General features: G+C 31.8%; 1 protein-coding gene across 1 annotated transcript; it reads left to right on the forward strand.

The window, feature by feature from the left end:
- The first annotated feature begins 13,029 nt into the window (after positions 1 to 13,029).
- On the forward strand, positions 13,030 to 14,923 carry LOC114181706 (cation/calcium exchanger 1-like). The gene has a single exon (XM_028068235.1). The coding sequence runs from the start codon at positions 13,045 to 13,047 to the stop codon at positions 14,779 to 14,781; it is 1,737 nt and encodes a 578-aa protein (XP_027924036.1). The 5' UTR covers positions 13,030 to 13,044; the 3' UTR covers positions 14,782 to 14,923.
- The last annotated feature ends 4,554 nt before the right edge of the window (positions 14,924 to 19,477 follow it).

A 19,477-nucleotide genomic window follows, 5' to 3' on the forward strand; every position in this document is an offset into this window, starting at 1 on the left:
TTTCATCCATTTTATTCTAAAACCCATTTGTCCAATACATTCATTCATCAGTTTTAGGAACAAGAACCACACATCATTTCTAGTGAATTGATTAAGTTCATCTTGCATAGCAACAATCCAATTACTATCACAAAGCATCATTCACATTCTTAGGTTCAATTTGAGAAACAAATGCAACATGTTCAAAGAATACAAGCTTACGTCTAGTGGATACTCCCTGTTTATATCACCAATTATGTTGTCCTTTGATAACCCTAGGTTCAATCCATCCTTGGGTAAGTTGTTGTCTGCAGCTTTTTCAGTCGACTGAATTTCCTTTTCAGCTGACTGATTTCCTGCAGCAGATTTTCTGCAAAGATTTCTTTTCCTGTGTTATCTTCTTCATCTGCAATCTTAGGCACATGATCTTGCAATTTTGGGTTAGTTTCATCAAATACAACATGCATAGACTCTTCAACAGTCATCAATCTCTTATTATAGACTCTATATGCATGACTTTGTGTAGCATAGCCTAGAAAAACACCTTCATCCGCTTTTGCATCAAATTTGCCAAGACTTTCTTTGCCATTATTTAAGATGAAACACTTACATCCAAATACTTTTAGGTGACTTAAAACAGGCCTCCTCCCTTTGAAAAGTTCATAGGGTGTTTTCTTCAAAATTGGCCTAATCAACACTCTATTTAAAACATAGCAAGCAGTGTTGACTGCATCAGCCCAAAAGTACTTAGGTAGTGAGTTTTCATTAACATAGTTCTAGCTAGTTCCTCAAGTGATCTATTTTTCCTTTCAACAACACCATTTTGTTGTGGGTTCTTGGTGCAGAAAAATTATGTTAATGCCATGCTTTTCACAAAAGTGTTCAAACTTTTCATTTTGAAATTCCCCACCATGATCACTTCGAATAGACACTATCTTGGAACTCTTTTCATTTTCAAGCATCTTGGCAAGTCTTTTAAAAGCATGAAAAGTGTCATTTTTGGCAGCTAAGAACAAAGTCCATGTGTACCTAGAGAAATCATCAACAATGACTAATGCATAAAGATTGCCACCAAGGCTCATGGTTCGAGATGGACCAAATAGATCCATGTGAAGCATCTCTAAAGGTCTTTCAGTTGAAACAACATTTTTGGGTTTAAAAGAGACCTTAGTTGTTTTCCTTTTTGACATGCTTCACACACTCTATCCTTCTCAAACTTGAGTTTTGGTAGTCCTTCAACCAACTGTTTTCTTTAGCCGATTGAAATGCTGCATGTGTATGTGACAAAGTCTCTATGCCATAACCAAGTATCATCCTCTTTTGTAAGCAAACAATGGATGCTAAATGATGCATGATGCAGATCAAGTAGATATATATTGTTGACTCTTTTTCCTATCAAAACAATACTACCATGTGCATCATATATCAAACAACTATTTGGTTCAAACATGACTTTAAAGCCTTTGTCACATATTGACTTATACTTATCAAATTGTGTTTGAGCCCTTCTACCAGCAGCACATTCTTGATGTTGAAAGAGGATCCATTGCCTATGACTCCATTTCCAAGGATTCTTCCTTTGTTGTTGTCTCCATAGGTTACAAACCCTTCCTCCTTCAACTCCAACTTTGCAAATTTGGTCTTATCTCCTGTCATATGCCTTGAAGCAGCCACTATCTAGGTACCATAATCTTTCTTTCCTTTATGACCTGCAAAACAACATAGTATTACATGGTACCCTTTGATAGTTTGGGTCCAACATGGTTATGCCTTTCTAGATCCTTTTGGGATCCATTTCATAATCCCTTTAGGTACATCATATTTTCTAGCATGACAATTCTTAAGAACATGACCTTTCTTCATACAATAGTTGCATGAAATGAATGGCATATCATTTGGCTCACTCTTGGAAAAGAAACTAGAGAACTTCTTGGCTTTCTTTTCATGGATAGGTGTATAACCAAGTCCAGCCTTTCCAAAAACACAATTTTGAGAGCCAAGAACAACTTCTAAGTTTGCTTTTCCTCTTGTGAACTTGCACAGGTTTTAAAGATATTTCACTTGATTTTTCAAAGTAGTGCAGTTTTCACAAGGTTTTTAGCCTGATTTTTCAGAACAATCGACTGAATTACTGTAAATCATTTCCAAATGTTCAAAATCAGTTTTTAAGTCGACTTTTTTTTCTAGTTGGCTAACTGTTTTCTAGCCAGCTATTTAATCCTTTTTCGATTGTTCATGACAACAATTTTGTTTGCTTCATTATGCAACTCTTCAAAGTCATGCAACAATTGTAATAGTCATTTTATCTTTATGACAAGGAACTTACTTGGCTTGATGAGGATGATTCATATCCAGCCATGAGCATAGTTGCTTCCTCACTCTTCTTGAGATGAAGTACTTGTTGAATCATCATTGTCCTCCCAAGCTATGTAGGCACGTCTTTCCTTGGCTTTTTCTCCTTTTTCCTATCACAACCTTCTCCTTTTCTTTGTTACATTAGGACATTCAATCTTGATATGTCCTTGTTTTCCACAATTATAACATGAGAATTAGAAGATTACTTGAATCATTTTGTTTTGGAAGTACCTCTTTGATTACCTTTGTTGCCTTTCCTCTTGAGATACTTACCAAACCTCTTGACTAGGAGATTCAAGTTCTCATTTCACTTGATTCAGCCACCTCTTCCTCGGTTTCATCACTCTTCTTGCTAGCCTTCAAGGCTATGTTTTACCTTTTTCTCACTTGACTCAAGCTCACTTAGCCTTTGCATTCAATCTCATGCTCTCTAAGCTTACCAAACAATGCAGCTGTTGTGATGAGTGGATAAATCCTTGATTCAGATATGGCAGTCACCTTTGGTTGCCAATTTCTATCAAGACACTTTAGCACTTTGATGTTTAGCTCTCTTTGTCAAATTCTTTGCCTAGACCCATGAGATGGTTGACTATGTGAGTGAACCTCTTTTGCACTTCAGCTATGGACTCTCCTTTTTGCATCTTGAAAAGCTCATACTCTTGAATCAAGGCATGCTTCCTTGCTCTCTTCACTTCATTGGTTCCTTCATGTGTAACCTCTAGACATCCCACATTTCCTTTGCACTCTTACATTGGAGACCTAAAAAATTCATCCATGTTCAAAGATGAAGTGATGATATTCTTTGGCATTGCAATCATATTGAGCTCTCTCCTTTCTTCATCATTCCATTCACTCCAAGGCTTGTCCACCTGCTTATTTTCAACAACACATTTAGGAGTATATGGTCCATTAACTATTGCATCCCAAATTCCCTTGATCTATAGATTCAATGAAAATTTGCATCCTTATTTTCCAAAACTGGTAGTTTAGGCCACTAAACATAGGTGGTCTATGAATAGAGGCACCTTCAGCAAAAGGGAGTTTACTTTCAGCCATTTCAAAAGATTTTTTATCAACTTGAATACCTTTCAAGAACCTTGCTCTAGATACCAATTGTTAGTTTTGAAATGGTGATTTAGCCAAGAAGGGGGGTTGAATTGGCTTATAAAACTTTTTGAAAGCTTAAACCTTTTCAATTGAATCTAATAGACTGGAAAGTTTGGATGTAAATGCAGCAGACCAGTACACTTTAGTCGATTAAAATATAAAACAACAGACTAAATTGTTCTTGATGCTATGAAACAGTCGATTAAAAAGACAAATCAGTCGGCTAAAATACTGGAGAATTATGCAGAATGCAGAATTCGTGAATTCAACTCAAACAACAATCTTTTACATACAAGACATGTTCCAATAGTATTTTAACAAGTATAAAGCCTCAGATTACACAAGAACGCATTAAATCACACCAAAGATCAAATTGCTTGGTTTTCTTGAGTTTTTAAAGAGTTTCAAAGAGAGGGAGATGAGGGAAAGAAGAATGCACAACTGTTTTTATACTGGTTCACTCAATCACAGAGCTACATCCAGTTTTCCAGGACAACTGAGCCTGGTTTCCACTATATTCAAAAGTTTTACAAATCAAACACCAAGATTACACTTTTGAACACAAAGCACACAAGATTTTTGACTCACAAAAAATCTAGAACTCAACTACAAGAATCACACTTGTAGACCTGAAATCACATCAGGCAAACCATCTAGAGGCACAAGAACATCCAAACCTGATGGTGGTTGTCCCTAGCCAACCATACATGTGTTCTTCAAGCTACTCACAAGCCAAAATGCCTCCAAGATCAACCAAGATCTTCAAACACGAGTTGCAGCTATGTATTGCAGAGAGAGATTGCTTCCAGAGATGAATGACACGATTTCGTTCAGAAAAACTCATATCACACCTCTGCTCGTGAAAACACAACTTATATAGTTTGGTTTAAGTGAAAACAGTCGATTGAATTTTCGTACAATCAGCTGATTTCACCTGACTTAAGTGAAATCAGTCGATTGAAAAATAATTCAACTGACTGAATGCATTCATACCAAAAACTATATACAGCAAGCCTTTTAACCTGTTAAAACCCATTTTAACAGATTAAAAGAGACACACTAAGGCACACAAGACATCTAACCTATGTCATATAGCCTATCAACAATGTATAACACTAACACATTACATTTAACATGTTATATACAGATTTAACACACTAAAACTTAATCTTCAAGAGGATCTTCATTAAACACTTAAGATCTTCATGCACATGGCTTTATCAATTCTTTGCTTCAAGCTTGCTTGTGTCAACACCATTCTGCTTCATGTGGAAACCATTCAACAATCCTTCTTTGCAAAACACTATTTGGCACCGCGGTGGGCGCCAATTATTCTTATGGAACCGTTGTAATACCTTTCAAAGATTTCAAATCACTCAATACTTCACTCTTTAGTGTGTACTCGTCCTCCTTCAAGTTCTTTTCCTTCTTCAAACGGATAAGGGTTATACCTACAAAAGGCACTTCGACGTCCAAGAAAGTGCTTTAGTAGATAGTCAAGTCAGAAAATACATGATTAATGAGAAAAACATACCTAATTAGTCCACGTGTATTTATAATAATTTTAAGGATCATTACCTAACACATTATGTATAACTTACCTAGATATGAGCCTGGAATAGGGGGCCTACTTACTTGTATGAGCCTGGTTTTGAAGGCCTATTTACTTGTAAAAGGCTAACAGTTTTGAAGTCCATGTGTATAACTTACAGGTTTGTTACAAGTGTCCGACTATGAGAAATGAATTTTAATGTTCTTATCCTTTAATACACTTAAATATATTATTATTATGTTTTCATTTTTGGTTCATGGATTAAATTCTTTTGAAGAGAGAATTTTATATTTAATAACATAAAAATTAACAAATATAACAACATTATTTAACATATTACATTCTTATCTTCTTTTTATACCAAAATCGATGTACAAATTAGTTGGGCGTAGTTGTAGGGTAGGGTATATGCCAAAGGAGCATACACATTTTACACTTAATTAAACTCACATTAACAACTAAATCAATAAATAAATAATCAATTTTATTTTATAAACTAAAATAATTAATCACTACATTAATTTAGTTAGATACTATCTTATAAATTAAAAATTGTTAATATCTAAAATATGTTATAAAATAAAGTTAATAATAGAGAAAAGAAGAAAAAGAAGAATAGAGAATGAGAGAAATGGGAGCAACCTTTCTACCTATCTTATTATTGATAGGAAAAGTCCTATATATATATATATATATATATATATATATATATATATATATATATATATAAAAGATGTAATCTAAAAAGAGTACAAATCAAATAGTTAATACAAATATTTAAACGTCATAAAGAGTAATCAAATTATATAAGTAATTGTATCAAATCAATCAATCATATCAATTATATGATTAACTGTATCAAATCAATGGGCGGCCATTAATTCATAACATTTTCCCTTGGGTGTCCATTGATCACATAATGTGTTTCGTTAAAACCTTACTAGGAAAGACATGTTGGGATAAAAACCTAGCGAAGGAAAAATAGTAATCATTCTTTATTCTTCAATATTATTGTTCATCACATCTTCTATTTGCCCCCCTCATGTAAACATACATCATTAAGATGACGGAGTCCAAACTTGTGAATCATTTCCTCAAAAACTCTCCTTGGCAAAGACTTTATAAAATATATATCTGCTAGATTTTCACATGAACAAATCTTTTGGATATTTATAGACCACAAGTTTGTCGCACATGTTGAATTATAGACCTTAACCAAACATATTCACAACGTACCTCATGTAATTCTAAAAAGTATGCATGATTTGACTATGTTGTTGTTATGGTCTCTTTCACATATCGCCATAAAATCATTATGTTGCCACATATGAACAAATATCCTGTTTGTGATCAACCATTGTGACATTGTGAGAATCTAATAAATAACATGCATCTGCATAACCCATTAGATATGATTTGGAATCAATTGGATAAAATAATTTCATATTCATAGTACCCTTAAGGTAAGGAAGTATTACTTTAATCCATTATCTTCTTGTAGGTGAAGAACTATATGTTACTTAACAAATTTACAACAAATGCAATATTAGGTCGAGTATAATTAGCGAGATAAATTAGTGCTCTTATAACACTAAGATATGGTACTTCTGGACCAATAAGTTCTTCATCATTTTCTGTAGGTATAAAAGAACTTTTATCAACATCTAATGACCTCACAACCATTGGAGTACATAATGGATGTGACTTATCCATTTAGAACCTTTTAAGCACATTCATTATATAAGCCTCTTGATGTACAAAAACACCTTTAAATACTCAATTTCTAATCTCAACCAAAATTTTTTCCTTTTCAAGATCCTCCATCTCAAATTCTTTCTTTAAGCAATCAATTGCCATTTTAAACTCATTAGAAGTTCCAACGATGTTTATGTCATCTATATAAGCAATAATTACGACAAATTCATTTTCTAATAATTTCATATAAATACAAAGACAAATAGGATCACTTATGTACCCTTCTTTTAACAAGTACTCACTAAGACGATTATACGACATACGTCCTAATTGCTTTAATCAATAAAAGGAGTTGTTCAATTTTATTGAATGAACCTCTTTAGAATTTGCCATGGTGGGCAAATTAAATCCTTTAAGGATTTTCATATAAATATCATTATTAAGAGAATCATACAAATAGGTTGTAACATCATTCATTAAATGTAAATGCAAAGCTTATTGTGCAACTAGGCTAGTCAAATATCAAAATATTGTTGCACCCAATACTAGTGAATATGTCTCTTCACAAATCGATACCAGATTTTCGTGAAAAATCTTAAGCAACTAATCGTGCTTTGTATCTAAAAATTTCACCATTCTTATTTTGTTTTTGCACAAAAATTAATTTGTAGCCAACGGGTTTCACACCCTTAGGGTGCAAACTACAGGTCCAATAACTTTTCGTTTAGCAAAAAAATCTAATTATGCTTATATTGCACCTTTTCATTTTGGCCAATCATTTCTTTATCGATAATCTTTAATGGTCATGGGTTATTGATCCTCGTTGTCACTCATAACATTCATCGTTATATTATATGCAAAAAATCTCATGAATTTTGATTTCATTTAAATTCCATATTATATGATTCTTTACATAATTTATTGAGATCTTATCATTTTCAACAATTTCAGGTATCTCGGATTCTTCTCGAACCGAATCATTAATTATGTCAAATAAATCTTTTGAGATTTCCACCTTTTTTATTAGGTCATCTAGCATTTTATCTTATTTTCTCATTCAAGAGTTTTTATCTTTAGAACCAATAAGCTTACCTCGCTTCAAGCGTGTCTTTGGAACCAACAAGCCTACCATGCTTCAAACATGTTATTAATTAATATCAAATCTATTTGGAGCATTAGCAGCTGGTATATATGATATAGTTATTCCTTTGTCAGTAAAAACATATGGTAATTGATTGACTAATTATGTAAATGAATTATCCTTTGAACTTTCAGATCACGTTCTTTTGTATGATGATCAAGACAAGATAATGATAATTCATTCCAACCAATATCTTTTTCCAATTGTTTTCTTTCTCCTCTTAGTGTTGGAAAAACTTATTCATCAAAGTGATAATCCAAAAATTGAACTATAACCTGTTGGTAGTTCAAGATATTTTATTATTAAGGGAGAATCATATTCAACATATATTCTCAATCGTCTCTGAAGACCCATCATAGTCCCTTTTGGTGGGGAAATTGGAACATATACACCACACCTAGAAATTCTTAAATGAAAAATATTAGGTTACTGACCAAAAACCAACTGCATAATAAAGTCTTTGTGATAACTTGTTGGCTTGATGCAAATCAATAGTGTAACATGCAAAATTGCATATCCCCAAGTAGCCATTGGAAGATTAGCTCTCATAAGTAATGGCCTTGCATCCAATTTTAGACGTTTTAGTAATGATGCCGCAAGTCTATTTTGAGTATGAACATCTACTACTAGATGTTCAACTTTAATTCCAATTGATATACAATACTCATGAAATGCATGAGATGTAATTTAAATAGTATTATCAAAACAAATTTTCTTAATCGGATAATCTAGGAAGTCAGCTCTTAACTATCGTAATAACTTTACAAATGCCTAAGAGTTTATAATAAACAAATATGTGACCATCTAGTTGATGCATCAATTAAAACCATGAAATATCTAAATGATCCACATGATGGTGTATTAGACCACAAATATCACCCTGTATTCATTCTGAAAATGATATTAAATCATTTCTAATTTTTCTAGTGATGGTTTTATTATCAACTTTCCTTTGTGAACCTGCAGTACATGAGAACTCATTAGTCTAAATTTTTTTTATTCTTAAGTAAGTTTCCACGTGATTTTTTCAACTATTTTTTCACATCATAATATATCCAAGATGACCCAACTAATCATGTCAAACAAGGAATTCATTTTGATTCGTAAACTTCTGGTTTACCATGACATGCATTTTAATTGTACCAATATATGCATAGTACACACCATCCAACTGATCATGCCAAGCAAAAAATTCATTTTAATTCGTAAACTTCTGGTTTACCATGACATGCATCTCAATTTACTAATATATGTGTAAACCATAAGAGAAGTTTGATAATTTCTCCAATACAAACTTTTTTTATTCAACTCAATTCTAATGATATAAAGATATTTCCTATTTTCTTCATTGTTTGTCTCAATATGATATCCATTTAGACAAAGATCCTTGAAACGTAATAAGTTTCTATTAAACTTCTTGATAGAAGTATAGTAGCTCTTTTGGAGCCTTCAAATATATTTGTAATACTATAAATAATGCTAATATTAACTTCAGACATTACTAAACAAGAGAAAAATTTGTTACTCTTGAGAATTGTATAAGTTGTTGCACTATTAATAAGACACATATCCTCATCATTTGTGATAGTGCCAACATTCATTCTTCATATAAACATAAATATTAGAGTCGTCAAAGTGGGTCAGAACTCGTGGGCCAACCCGACCCACCATGGGTTCGGGCCGGGTTGGGTTAAAATTTTTTTACAAATTTCAGTACGAGTCAATTTTTGACCCGACCCACCAAGAACCCGGCTCACCCGGGTTGAACCTGTGGTGGGCCGGGTTGGCCCACCAACCCGCATGGTGACACACGTTATGTTGGACTCTGCAATGTTGGGCTATTTTTTTAACCAAACACATTGGTGGGTTGGCAAATGGAAACTTAGTTTCAACTAATAAAAGTATAATTATTGGAAAAAGTATAATTAGTTTGCTGAAAAAAGTATTGCATTCTTTGATCTTAGATAGTATTTGTATTTTTATTTATTTATTTTGGTTTGTATTGGAGTTTAACATCATTTTGGATTATATTGAGATTGTATTCAAGTTTATTTAAATTTTAATCCGAAATATAATTTCTGACTTAAGAAAAAAAATTATATTTTTTAATTAAGTGGGCTAGTGACCCAACCCATTTAACCCACCAACCCATTTAACCCACCAACCCGTGGTGGGTCGGGCCGAGTTCGAATTTTTTTAGCTCGCTAATAAGTGAGCCGGGTTGGGTTGGCCCACTAAATGACCAACTCGTGGTGGGTCGGGTTGGGTCGGACCGGGCGGCCATTTTGACAGCTCTAATAAATATCAATATTAGATATTACTATGTAAGAGGAGGAGAAGAATAAAATATTTAGAGGATTTTATTGATCAAGAAAAATTTATATATAAGCAACATGAAACAAGTATAAAGCTTCGTCTTAAAATTAAGAATATAATATAAGAAAATCTATTTTTTAGCACTCTCATCACCAATGAGGTGATCAATGTTTCCATTTGGTTTAACAAAGAAAATGACAATATCAAGATGACTAGCATCCATATGGCCATAATTATAATCACCATCTTCATAAGAAAAGTTTGTTTCTATGTTCTTCTCCTTATTTTTTTAAGATGCTTTGATGTACAATAAGTATAATTCAAATGGTTTTTACCCCCGTAATGATAACTTATTTTCTCATCTTATTTTCCATTATTTTCACATTTTTCTTTTCCCTTTTTCACATTATTGTTCCACTTCTGGTGATAAAATGTGTCTTTGAAATTTCCTTTATGACCATTGCCATAATCACTATCACAACCATGAAAATATAGATCAAATGTTGCTACATCCACTTCTGGGGATGGAGTAGAACCAATTGGGCAGGTTTCATGATTTTCTATCAAAAACTCATTGTTTTGTTCAGCCACAAGAAAGCATCAAATAAATTCAAAATATTTGTGAAATCTCTTTTCACAATATTGTTGTTGGAGGAATAAATTAGTTGCTCACACGCTTTATTTATTTCTTTAATGGCATCACCAATACCCATTGCATCTAAATATATTTCAACATTCAATATCTAATATAAGTAATTCTTCCTCGTAGTATCAAGGGTCACAAATTCAAAATTTGTAAGATTTTACATGTTTAGAACTAGCACATAAAATAATAATAATAATAATAATAATAATAATAATAATAATAATAATAATCAATATCATAATAATAATAATAATAGTAATAATAATAATAATAATCAATATCATAATAATAATAATAATAATAATAATCAATATCATAATAATAATAATAATAATAATCAATATCATAATAATAATAATAATAATAATCATAATTAAAATAATTAAAATTAAAATAATAATAATAAGACAAAGATGAAGATTGATAAAGTCAAATCATTCTTATCATAGAAATAAGAATATAAGATAAAATTATGAATGAAAAAAGTATTAGAAAGAACCTAGATTAAGACACGCAGAACATTGTCTTTAGAGAGAAAATGTTTCCACTAGCACTCAATTGGTTGGAGTATGATGATGATAACAAGTTATAAGATAAAGCTAATAATAAAGAAAAGAAGTAAATCAAGAATAGAGAATGAGAGAACAGGAAGTAACCTCTTTCTATATATTTATTACTGATAAGAAGAGTCTTATTTAGAGAGACAAGATGTAATATAAAAAATTTTAATAATACGAGTAAGGTATCAAATTAATGGGTTACCATTCATTTATAACAAAATAGTATTTATGGATAAAAAATTATGATTAATTTATGAAATTAGAGTATAAATTAATCTTTAATATTAGATTATTTGAGTTGCTTATTATTATTAATTTTAAATTAGTCTTGAATTTTAAATTGAAAACTTTTTTAAACACTAAATTAGTTTTTAATACATTTCTTTCTAACCACTTAGTGGGGATATTTAACGATAGTAAATAACTCAAATGTTATTATGAAATACGTTAAAAAGTTAAATAAATTTGACATAATTTGATTAAAAGAATTAAATATATGCATTTTTAAAATTAAGAGACTAAATTAAATCAAAGTTTCAAAGATAAACTAATTTTAATTTTAACTAAAATTTAAAGGAAAAAAATATCTTTAGTCTCAAAAATTAGTTGTTTTTTTAATGATATTTTTATAGTATTATAACATTTGTAAACAATAAATGTTAAAGAAATTATTTAATTTTTATGTGTAAGGTTCTACATCAAAAAGTCTGGAGCGTGATATAGCGAAAAAAAAAAAGAACTGATGTCTGGTTTTTTTATATGTATAGAAGTCAAAATAATATTTTCTTCTATTTCTATTTGATATAATAGCTTATAATTTTCAGCTCTAAAAACAATTTTCTATTCTTTTCATGGCACGCAATTTCCTATATGATTCCAAAAATGATCATATGAAACTTCTGAATATGTCTTGCTTTTATTAACCTTTTTAATTTAGTTATTTTGTACCATACGTCATGTATACAATTTCTGAAGTTTGGGGTTTTCAATTTATTTTATATGATTTTAATGTGAAAATAACTATGTTTAAACTTCACCATGTGTTATCTGAAGCTCTTTTCATCTTTAAATTTTAACTTATTTGAACATTAAAAATAGTACTTTCTTTTACTTCTATATTTTTCTTTTCTTATCTGTACAAACAATATATCTTTTACTTCTCTTTAATTTTGTTTCCGTGTTTGATTTCAATGTCCAACAAACTAATTAATTCATGAAAACAGAGTTTCATCAGGATTTATTCAAATTAATCTATTCTAAAACTAATTATTCTCAATTAATCTTGGAACAACTTTTCCAGAGCAGAAAGAAACCTAATTGGGTTCCCATCAATGTTTTGGTAGTTGGTCGTTATTATTTCAACTATCACTTTTCTTTTCTTTTATTTTAATCTCTAAACTGTTAAGCACTTTCCCAACGTTTTTTTTTATGTACTTCAGAAATTTCGCTCTGCACAGTATCAAACACTTTTGCTGCCAAACACTGGTACTCCAATAATAGTACTAGAAAAACTGATGAGAATTGAACCTTCAATCCCTGTCATGTTCTACCTCTCCTTTATCGTACTAGTTCACGCTCTTCTAACGCAGCAGAGGAAATTCCACGGCACAATAACTTCACACCATATCATATGACAACTTCTGAATCCTCCATATATTGACACGAATAACACATCCTCAAGAACATGCTCTAAATGGCACGTTCCATCTATAACACAAAACCCCTACACAGAAAACTACTACTCCTCAATATATCCTTCGTTTTCCTCGTCTGTCTCTTCCTCAATGCCTACCTCCATCCTTCTAGTTCCAATGTCGATGCCTCCACAAATGTGTTCAACCATGCTAGAATGCTCAGTGGCATCAGTGTTGATGGTTGCACTGATCTTCACAAGTACTTGGATAATGATTCTAAGTGCTTATATGTCAAATCCCATGCTCAGTGCAGGTCAAAAGGTTATATAAATTATCTGCAGATTTTTTACTGCAGCTTTGGGCATTCCCCAATTTTGGGTCATGCCCTGCTAATGCTGTGGCTTGTGATTTTGTTTTATCTTTTGGGAGATACAGCTTCAAATTACTTTTGTAGTAACCTGGAAGGTCTCTCAGACATCTTGAGACTATCCCCCACCATAGCTGGTGTAACCTTGCTTTCTCTGGGAAATGGTGCTCCTGATTTTTTTGCCAGTGTTGTTTCTTTCACAAGATCGAATGACGGTGCAGTTGGCCTGAACAGTATTCTGGGAGGAGCGTTTTTTGTGTCCAGTGCTGTTCTTGGGATCATAAGTTTTCTTGTCGGTGCAAATGAAACTGCAATTGACAAGGCTAGTTTCATTAGAGATGTCATTTTCTTCCTTTTCTCACTTTTCATTCTCCTTGTCATCATTTCTATCGGTAAAATCAGTTTGCTTGGTTCAATTTTTTATGTTTCCATTTACTTCCTCTATGTCTGTGCTGTGTCTGCAACACATTTCATCTATGGAGGGGACAGGACAGAAGGGGAACTTGCCTCATCTTGTGATGACTTGACTGAGTCAGGAGTACCCTTGCTAGGGTGTGTTGATGATGAGAAACCAAACAAAGAGGTAATGGAAGATGAAGGGCAGAAGAAACATGAGGGTTTTGGTAATAGTAATTCTTTTGACTTTACTTACTTGAGCAAGTTTTTACATGTACTAGAGCTACCTCTTTGCTTACCAAGAAGGCTTACTATACCAGTAGTGAGTGAAGAAGGTTGGTCAAAGCCATATGCTGTTATATCTGTGACATTGGCACCAGTGTTGTTTTCAGCTCTTTGTAACACCCAAAGGGAAAATGAGAGTTCAAGGAGTAGTCTTGTTTCATATTTAACAGCTGCATTAATTGGCATTGTTTTGGGGAACATGGCATGTGTGACAACCAAGAGCACAAGTCCACCCAGAAAGTGCTTGTTTCCTTGGCTAGCTGGGGGCTTTTCCATGAGTGTAACATGGACTTACATAATTGCTGAGGAACTTGTTTCCCTCTTAGTTGCTTTTGGGAATGTGATAGGGGTTAGTCCTTCAATCCTTGGACTAACTGTCCTGGCTTGGGGTAATTCTCTGGGAGATTTGATAGCCAATGGTGCAATGGCCAAGAATGGTGGAGCTGATGGGGCCCAAATAGCTGTCTCTGCTTGTTATGCAGGCCCTATGTTTAACATTTTGATGGGCTTGGGCTTACCTCTTGTACTCTCAGCATGGTCTGAATACCCAGAGTCTTATGTGATTCCCAAGGACCCTTCTCTTTATGCAACTCTTTTGTTCTTGATGGGAGGTGTGCTTTGGGCCCTTGTGATATTCACAAAGAAGAATATGAAGCTTGATAAGTCATTGGGAATCGGACTCTTGACCATTTACCTCTGCTTTTTGTTTATAAGGATGGTCATTGCAATTGGTGTTATTAAATTCTAGAGAAATATACTTTCATAGGGACATGACTTATTTTATCATACATTTCCATTTTCAAGATCATTAATAATGTAAAGTTATTATGCTTTGGTATCTTGTTAAAGTAGGACACTACTAAAATATTTGATTTTTAGCGTTGTGAGGTTAACACTGCCACTATTTCTTATTTTCATCAATTAATCAACTACCACCAAATTTAGAAAAGTACCATATTATTGCTTTAATACAATCATCCGAATAACCACCATTAAAATTATTAAAGTCAATTTTAATTATCTTAAATTAATTGAAAACAAATTATCAATATTTAACGATAGTTATAACGGTAAGCAAAATGAATTTTTTTTAAAAGAAAATTCAGGTTACATTTAATAATAGTTAAAACCGCCAATAAATTATAATTATTTTAATAAAATTATCCAATCTTTAGTGGCAGTTGTAACTGCCAACAAATCATAATTATTCTAAGAAAAAAGAATTATTCAATATTTAGTGGCACAGTAATTGCAACATTATTAATTAAATTTTAATTAAATACAATGCAGGCAAATATGCTTTTTTTTTTTCTATTATGTTGCAGAATAATATGCAAAGTAATAGCGTTGAAGTATTATGGTCTCATTCGACAAATTTCTACAAATTACAACTTACAGAGAAACTGATATGTAGGTAGGGCATATACAATATGCAGGGCAATCACGGCTATAGACACCATTGCTTCAAATGCCACAACGCTACCAAGAAACTGCAACACATTTATTTACATTCCACTGTGTTCAAAAATCCCTGGAGTTACACCTTTATCACAAATGAAAGCTTATAATATATCACATATCATTAATGTCATGCAACATGATACTAAAAATATGCACATTCCTTATACTTAATTAAAATTTGTGCCAATCAACCAATGAAAAGTAGTAAGAGAGGCAAAACAATTGACGAACCACTCTATGAATAAAACAAGTTGCGTGTTATATATTGTCTACACAATATTTAATTATTATTAAGAATCATTTTATAAAAACATACAAACATGGTTGAACTAAGGGTTGCCTAATAGAAATTAAGTGTTGTAAAACAAATTTTCTTATTACCTTCGGACTCTCAATTTCCACGGTTAGGGATTCAATCTTCTGAGTGTCTTCAACAATAACTTATGTTTCTTCAGTAGCTTTCTTTGCTTCCTCTCATTCCTTTATAAGCAATGCATAAGGCTGGGCAGAATTAATTGAACTGTTCCAAATTGTCAATTAATTGTACTATATTAAGCTAAATTTACTGAACTATTTAAAGTTAAAATTGAACTAAATTATTTAATAGTTCAGTTTTAAAAAACTGAACCACTGAGTGTGAATTGATTTGAGTGTTCCAAAACTTCTGAGATTCGTTCACTTGGCCATTCTCACGCTGCAATGCGCCAAGGACGAGTCCAGATTCTCTACTGATATTTTTGGTGTTGCTCTCTGCTGAACATTAAAAATACACTGAATTTGATATTTTAAATATCTTTTTAATATATTTTAAAATGTCAAAATGAGTGGTAATCAATGTATTATGAATGCACAGTAGAGAAACAGTACAAAAACCCAACAGAGAATCCAAATCTTCCAAGAACCGTGGTGCATTAATTGAGAGCTCCTAAACTATTGATATTATTAGAAGGCATGATGATGTGAAAGAAAGATGTCTCATCTTAACTAATAAACTCTTTGGGGTCTCATCCAGAAAGTCGTATGCTTTGTAAGAAGCTTGTACAGTTTGGGAAGAGTTTGGGAAAAGGTTTTGATTGATCAAAAAGAAGAATCTACTTCAACTGATATGCCCTTAGGCACGGCCATACATAACATAGAAATCACACTCGGAAAGGGTGGACAATTAGCTAGAGCAGCTGGTGCTGTAGCGAAACTAATTGCAAAAGAGGGAAAATCGGCCACATTAAAATTACCTTCTGGGGAGGTTTAATTAAGGTAGTTGAAACAATTTTTTTTACACCCATTTCTTTGTTATCCTTTATTTTTTATTATTTTTTAGATATAAAAGTATTCACTTTTATTTAAACCATTTCATCCTGTGAAAGATGTATTGGTATTGAATAATTCTTTCCTGGTAGTTAATGTAATCAGAAACTCCACGAATTGCATGAAACCTACAACAAAAAAGTGAATTAGAACTTCGATGGATTTTTCTCTATTTACATTCACCCTCTTTGATTTATTTTTATTGTAATGTTTTTCAAATTATATAGTATATGGTGTATGTAGTTATTGTTTACATAGGTAATATCTCTTGTTATATCTCTATATTTTTTAACGGTTGATAAATGTATACTACTAAAATTGTACTAATTTAACTTGCATTAATTTAATTAAGGTGTTGTGATTTAAAAATAAAATTGATATCGTATCTATTCATCATAATTAAATTAAGTGATAATTATTTTCACTTCATCACAAAATTGATAATGATAATGATTATATATATTTAACAATATATTATGTATTATTTGAATATGATACCATTAACATATTTTTTAGATATATAATAAATCAATAGTTATATTAATTCAACTAAAACACTTTTAATCTTGAAATAGTAAAATAGGTATGGTGTCGTGAAAACATATATATATATATATATATTATATTATATTATATTATATTATATTGTATTATATTATATTATATATATATATATATATATATATATTATGCTTTGTGGTTTTTTTTTGTTGTAGCACTTATTTTGCACAATTCAATAAATTAAGCATGAAATATAAATAGAAGATGCATTTTAAATATAGTGCAGTTTGAAAAAGAGTTTAGTTCTTAATATTTAGTTTAGTTTAGATTGCAGTTCAGTTCAATTCAGTGCAGTTCAGTTCAATTTGTTGGAATGAAAAATAGTTCAGTTCAGTTCATCTGAACTATTCTTCAGTTTAGTTCGGTTCATACAAACTATTTTCTAGTTCAGTGTAGTTTTTAATAGTATAGTCATTTTGGCCAGCCCTAGCAATGCACTAGTTTCATCAACTTTGTTTACATCTTCTGCAATAAATTATGCAGTTTTGCTATCTCTTGTGCTTTGGATTCTTTTAGGCTGCTCTATAAGATTTCAAATAGTTTTCTTTAGGATTGTCTTATGTTGAAACTGATCTTCCAAAATTTACGTATTTTCAAAACGTATATCTAACCCTTAAATTTTCTCTAGTTGAAGACGTCAAGTGAATTCCTCCACTCTTTTTTCAAGTTTCTCCTTGCCTCTTTAAGTGCACCTGATTCTGTTGCGGCCTAGCAAATTGATACAATGTTAACTCAGAGTAGAAAGAGAGATATCAAAGAATTAGGAATAATAAAGTGAGGTTAGTGGCTTTGTGCTACTTTAACGTTAAAAAATGAGTCATAGAGTAACTTAATTGGTTTCATTTTATCATTCAAAAAACTACCACAATAAAACTACCATTTTATTTTCCAACCAACACCATTTTTATTACTTTTATAGTTACTTCATTCTCTCATTCATAGTGGGCAGTAAATAAACTAAAATATGCAGTGAGATCCATCTCTTGTACATGTTACATATAGTGGGGTATTTTTAGTTAGTAGTTAGATAGAGAAGTAAATTCTCAATTGTATACTCAACATGGTGGAAAGTAAAATATGATGTGAGTAGTTACAAAATTGAGTATTAAGCTTTAGACAATGTAAGGTGCCTTTATAAAAGTTTGCCTCTTTATCTCTTTCCACAAGATAAATAGAGCACTTATTGGACATTGAAGCAACCTTCTCTTTCTGAGCATGGAACTAGTCTCACCCAAAGTGTGTGAGAAAAATGTGTTAAGCAAGATTTTTGACAAAAATTTAATAACCATCCATTGTTACCCTCACATATATACATACCAACTACTGTCACATTTAATATTTAAGCATGGGCATGAAATGTTTTACACGGACTTATATATTTTGTATTGAGCACTATAAAAGAAACAACCAAATAGCAGTTAACAGTTAGCAGTTGATGTTAACTAATTTATATTTTTGTAGAGATAAATATAAACAAAGGCATTAATCAAAGTAAATCTTAAACTTTTGTTCCTTATAGTACCTGAACCATACATATATAAACTGCATTTGTTGCATCACCACCCCTGCATTATCAACTCACAAATTTAATATAATCTCTCTTTATTCAGCCATCCAATCTCTAGTTTCTTTCCTACCGAAAGCCAGAGGGAAGAATGAGGTTTTGTTGTTCCATCCCCTTGTTCTGTTGTGCGTCTGTTTAATTTTTATCAGTATCAAACAACTAGAATTGAAGAACAAGGTGGAATTTAGCAATATTTTCTTAGATGTAAGTTGCACATACCCTAAGTTTAAGCTTTGATACTCCACAATAATATAGTCTTCTTTCCTTTCAACTATTTGGTGTTGTTGATTCTATCTGTAAAAATGACCCGGAACTAGTTTTTAACTTACATGGTTGAAAAAATTCCAATATATTACAACAATTATACATTACACATGTCACGCGCATCCCCCAAAGATACGACTTGCCGACCCTCGGTGCGTGCCACAATCACAATATCGATGTCATTCTCTGCTCGAGCATCTCGGAGACTCTAATCTTCATCAACTACAGATTCAATGAGCTTTAAAAAACATGAATCAATAATAGAAATTAGGGTCATGAGAAGTTGAAA

This window comes from Vigna unguiculata, chromosome 4 (assembly GCF_004118075.2).
Source record: "Vigna unguiculata cultivar IT97K-499-35 chromosome 4, ASM411807v1, whole genome shotgun sequence".
In the NCBI taxonomy this organism is placed as follows: domain Eukaryota; kingdom Viridiplantae; phylum Streptophyta; class Magnoliopsida; order Fabales; family Fabaceae; genus Vigna; species Vigna unguiculata.

Coding starts and splice junctions, on each gene's coding strand:
- LOC114181706 (XM_028068235.1), top strand. CDS start 13,045: ATGGCACGTTCCATCTATAACACAAAACCCCTACACAGAAAACTACTA.